Raw genomic sequence first — 5,782 nt, forward strand, 5'->3', positions numbered from 1 at the left:
CCATGGGCGCGAGAGAGAGAGAGAGAGAGAGAGAGAGAGAGAAGTTTATTAAACTTCTAAGAACAATTACAATCACACACCAAGGTTACACCTCCCTTGAGTTCTCAAAACAAAAGAATCTATCTTGCTTACTAACTGCTCCAAAGGATTTGCTCTCAACCTCACAATGATTGCTCTTTTGAAATTTATGTACTACTAGCAATGATGGAGATATGAACCTATTTATAGACAAGCAATGGGAAACTCTGATTATGATGGGCCAGGCGTATCCATAATTAGCCCATAATGGGGATGCCCTAATTTTCAACCAATCACAGAATGCCATGCATGCGCTTCTAGAATCATCAACCTCATAAGCATCAACCAAAACACATGATGGCACATCATGTATCACAATGGCACATCATGTATAAGAATGGAGCATCATGATGGCGCATCAGCCACATAGAACATCCTATATGAGCATCTTTGTCCTTCTGAGCAACATTTGGACAATCATGAGCATCCTATTGAAATTGACTCCCGAGTGGCGCATCAGGAGCCATCATGGCACATCATGAACCTTGGTTGCACATCATGTTCCATAATGGCACATCCTCCTCTTGAATGGCACATCCACCTCTTGAATGACATATCTTGTCACTTGGTGGCATATCCTACCATTTGGTGGCATATCATGTCAATTGGTGGCATATCAAGTCACTTCGTGGGATATCAAGTCACATGGTGGCATATCAAGTCAGTTCATGGCATATCAAGTTACTTCGCGGCGTTTCAAGTCACTTCGTGGAATATCAATTCACTTGGTGGCATATCAAGTGACTTCGTGGCATATCAAGTCACTTTGTGGCATATTGTGTCACTTGGTGACATATCAATTCACTTCGTGTCATATCAAGTCACTTGGTTGCATATCATGTCACTTTGGTGGCATATCAAGTAACTTCGTGGCATCTCTTGTCATTTTGACATATCCTCTCCTTTGTCAGGAGATCTATTCCCTTCTCAAGTGATCCATTCATTTATTACAAGCTCCATGAATCCTAAGTTCTTCATTGAGTTCAAAGTGCTCCATGTTGTACAAGACTTCATATCCCAACACATTACCATAACCACATGCCGTGTTTATGATCTTCTTACAAGTCCTAATAATTGATACACAAAAGAAACACCAATGTGTATAATATTCTCGCCAATCTCAATAAAAGTAACAAGCACAAGCAAGTATGAATCTTACACACGATTCATAAAAGGTAGGGCATACCACCAACAATCTCCATGAAAACAACAATCACTCAGAAACATACCAAAAACATTCAGCTGGATCTTCTTTCAATGATTCCGTGTTTTCTTTTCTTTTAATGTTCTTCCCAATTGATGATTGTGAAGGACACCAAAGACCCTACATTGTGTTCAATGATCTACCACTGAATGGCGTACCAACCCTCATCTCTTTCTTCTCCTATTTCTGTTTTTGTCTTCTATGTGTTTCTCCTTTTCTTCTCAACCACCCTCTAAAACTACTATGTTGGAGAAAACATTGAAGATAAATGATTGTAGGAAGAATTCCTTTTATGCAGAAAAATATAACTCTTTATTAATGATTACTACAACAATTTTACATCACATTATTCATATATGTACTCTTTTGTCGCTTTGTGTAACTGTCAATTGATAGGTACATCAGTTACTAATGCTTTCAAATCATCACAATGTTTCACATAATAACGATTGAAACCATTACTTATTATACATATCTTAATTGTGATTCAAGAACCTGTTTAATTACTCCATGAAGGCTAGATTATATCTCCAACACCATTTGCACAAAACAATTTTCGCACTATGCTGCATTGACAGTATAGATAGTTTGAACCACAGTAAGAGCAAAGAGGATGATTCCAGCAAGTAGAGCAATGGTATTCCATGGACTACTAAAATATGTACCCTTCAATACTGCAATGTTTTTCGGCCAGTATCTATTGTAGTATTCATCCAACTCCTGGCACTGATCAACATAATAAAAGTTTTCCAAACGATTTGGTGCACATATGCTTTTAATCATACTTGTAGCCTTTTGGTTTGAGCCTAAATGGTTGAGAACGACTTTTGATTCTATCAACTTAGCAATGTCTTCTTGAGTATCGACTAACATATCCATTGCTGTGGCATATGAAGTCATATAACTAGGATAGGTAGATGTTCGTTCGTAAGCAATGAGGTTCCTTAAAATCAACTCAGTGATGTTGTCAATGCGTAGTACTGGCATTCTAAGACTAGGCTTAAACCAAAACCAAGAAAAATAGGGAAACTTTGATGATTTATACTCCATTGTCATTTGCCATCTTTCATCTCGATAAGGAGTAAAGATAATCCCTGCTCTATTCAGCTCTATAGTTGAGTGGATTGCTGAACCAGGTAGTCCTTCTGAAGGAGTATATTTCAGTGATGGCCAGTAACATGTTTCCAGAAATCCAAGAATATGATCAAGATGAAAATCTACAGTTCTATCACTGACTGTTAATTTTGTTTCAAAGATGTTGAAAAATTGTACAAGATCAAGAAGAAGCTCATTAAGAGTGGTTGTAAGTTGAGATTTGGCAATGGTGAGGTCAAAGATGAGGTTAAGAGCCAAGAAAGGGATCTGGTTTTCTACCAGCACTAAGTCATATATCATAGGTGAGCCACGCAACAATTGTTTTTGATCATCGCTGGATTTGGAAATCATGAGAATGAATTCGAGTATGAAACAAGCATCCATAACCATCATTGTGGAAAGCTCAGTGTCACTGTAGGCCTTCTCAATGCGTGGATAAGATGCTCTTATCATGTCTATTGAAGCAACCACCTTAAGCAAACATTCTTTTAACGTTTGTTCTGGTGGGGAAGGAACACGCTGCAATAAAGAATCTACGTAAGTCGCTTTTTGGTCTTCAAATAGTTGTAGAGCTTCGTCGTGTCTATGAAGAGGACCAATAGAGACCACACGAGGGTCGAAAGAACTCGGACTAAGATCTCGGAAACCACTAGGAACCATGTTAATAGTTCGTGAAAAAGTGTTGGTATCTTTTTGTTCTTTCACGGAATTTACAACAAGCTTGAAGGTATCGATAATGATATCCATATCTCGGTTTTCCATTAGGATTTTTTGCTTAATTTCCGCTGAGAAAAAGAAAATTGAAAAGCGATATGAGAATTAGTACATGTAGTGTTTCATTGTCACTCTCTACATACATAGATACATAGAGACATGCAGATACACAGATAAATGTCTGGATCGCGTAAAAACCCAAATTATCGTAAAAAAACGAGTCAATTTTGTAAAAGTTAAAACAAACCTAAAAAAACGACACAGTTAATATTTTTATTTGTTTACTTTGTTTATAAGATTTTTTCATTTTTAATGTTTGTTAATACCTTTTTAGTGTTTTTATTTGTTTTTTGCTTTTATTTTTAATCCTTTCATAAATATCTTTGTAGCATTTTTATTTATTTATGTTATTTATTTTTTTGGATTATATTTGTACTTTCTTTTAGATTTTTGAACAGTTTGAAATTTAAAGATTATGAGATTTTTGAATTATAAGATGTTAAGAGTAATATTATTTTTGAGTTATAATATTTTTGGGTCATAAAAATTATTAGATCATAAAATTTTTGAATCGTAATTTTTTTTTATCATATTATTTTAACAAGTATTGGATCATAAAATTTGATATCGTAACATTTCAATCTTATCTTTATTAAAATATGTAATCTTGAAACAAATTTTTTGATATATGTAAATAATCTTATTTTCTAAAATTTCTTTTTGAAAAGTTCATAACATAGAATATATATAAGAAACCTTCAAAATGAATTTTGATTCAGAGAAAAAAAAGTTGCATTTCATTAGTTTTATGAAAACTTGAATTTCTTTAAAAACAGAAAAAAATTGTTAACAATATTTCCGAATATTTTCGACCCCAGTAAAACAATAAGATGAAGAATTCTCTCAATTATTTTTTGAATTTAGAGAGATAAAGTTTTTCCACTTATTAATATACCAAGGAGGAGTATCGTTTAAACTTTTAAGGGAGACGAATTTTTTAAACTTTCTACAAAATTCTTTTAGGAAAAGACCGAATAATAATAATAATAATAAAAAAAAAAAAAAAAAAAAAAGAAAAAACCCGGCACTAATGAGTTCATACAAACGAACCTTTTCAAAGGGACCGAATCACAGAAGGATGAGCAAGGATGGAAACATACCTTCTTTGCTGGTATTAGTTCAACTCTCTTTTTGCTTGGTACTTTGTCAAATTTATGGATGATTTGTAATCGTAGTCCTTTAAATACATAAATGAAATAAACAACGCTTACACTTTAAACCAAGGACGACCAAGGCTTTTCTAATTTGATGTCTTTGATTTCTTTCAAGTAGACATTTTTTTAGTTATTATTTAGTAATTTCCGAAAGCTACTTGTCAATTTGTTCCAAATTTATTTTTGTCTGCCTTCAAAGTCTTCTTTCATATGATAAACAACTAATCTGAGTTTTATTCTATTGGAAAATTGACACAAATGCCCTACGAACTTTCTACAATTTACCTTTTGAGTCCTTAAAGTTTTTGACGGATTTTATGGATCCCTAAACTAGGATATGACTTGCTCTTTTAGTCTCACACAATCTATAATAGTCGGTTCAGTGATCTTTTAGACAAAAAAAACTCACATCGTGCCCTTATAAAGCCAAAAAAATAAGTTTCGGGATCAATACAAATTGAACGTGAATCGACTTTAGAAGAAAATGAGTTTTTTTTTTTTGTACGGATTGATCCCCGAAATTATTTTTTTCGCTTTATAAGGGCACAATATGAGTTTTTTGGTCTAAAAGGTCACCGAACCGGCTAGAACGGACTACTATGGGTTGACAGAGACTAAAATAACAGGTGATATCCTAGTTTAGGGACTCATAAAGTCCGACAAAAACTTTAGGAACTCAACGGGTGAACCCTAAAAAGTTCATACGGCATTTGTGTCATTTTCGTTATTCTAAAATAATACATATAATATTAAATTTTTAGTCGACAATAATTTATTGGATAAGAAACATAACAAGTCGTATAGATGAATCGGCTTGAATGCAATATGCCACCCACAAATTCTTACCTGACGAATAACTTTCATGCTGGCCATTTCTCGCTATATATGTATATATAAACAACAACTTACATGTTCGCTATATATGTATATATAAACAACAACTTACATTTTTTTTGTTTTTATTTTATTTAGAAGCGGACTTAATGTAAGATATAGGTATAATGGTGTTTCTTTTCTACCTAATATATAAAGCAGCAGGTTAACGCGTTAAGCGAGAAGATAAAACATTTATCCATGCATTAATATGTTGGTTTTTACCCCACTACCCTTTAGCAGATCCACAATGCATCGAGAATTTAATAGATTGACACCATATTACTCTACTTGTCATACAATTATATCAAATTAGGCGAATGCCCGCGCGTTGCGCAGAAACACCTACATAGTTGAAATCCTTACAAATATATGTTTTTTTAAATATAACAATAATGTTGTTGTTAAATTTGAAATAATAATTCGTATACTAAATTGATATAATATATTGATTATTCTGAATTACATGATAATATATACATCTATTATAACTACATTATCTCAATCGTTTTAATAACTTCTACTCGTGAGTTACACATTAATAAAATTAAATATAATATATGGTTTAATGTTATTTATAGTTGTCGTTAGTGTTAAAGTTTTT

General features: G+C 33.1%; 1 protein-coding gene across 1 annotated transcript; it reads right to left on the reverse strand.

Moving 5' to 3' along the window:
• Positions 1–1,091: 1,091 nt before the first annotated feature.
• Positions 1,092–4,371, reverse strand: LOC145069050 (UPF0481 protein At3g47200-like). The gene is made up of 2 exons (XM_079016019.1): positions 4,252–4,371; positions 1,092–3,162 (listed from the first exon to the last, which is right to left on the reverse strand). The coding sequence occupies exon 2, from the start codon at positions 3,137–3,139 to the stop codon at positions 1,844–1,846; it is 1,296 nt and encodes a 431-aa protein (XP_078872145.1). The 5' UTR covers positions 3,140–3,162; positions 4,252–4,371; the 3' UTR covers positions 1,092–1,843.
• Positions 4,372–5,782: the final 1,411 nt, after the last annotated feature.

The sequence above is a fragment of the Lactuca serriola genome, chromosome 8 (assembly GCF_051521515.1).
Source record: "Lactuca serriola cultivar US96UC23 chromosome 8, Lser_US96UC23_V15, whole genome shotgun sequence".
In the NCBI taxonomy this organism is placed as follows: domain Eukaryota; kingdom Viridiplantae; phylum Streptophyta; class Magnoliopsida; order Asterales; family Asteraceae; genus Lactuca; species Lactuca serriola.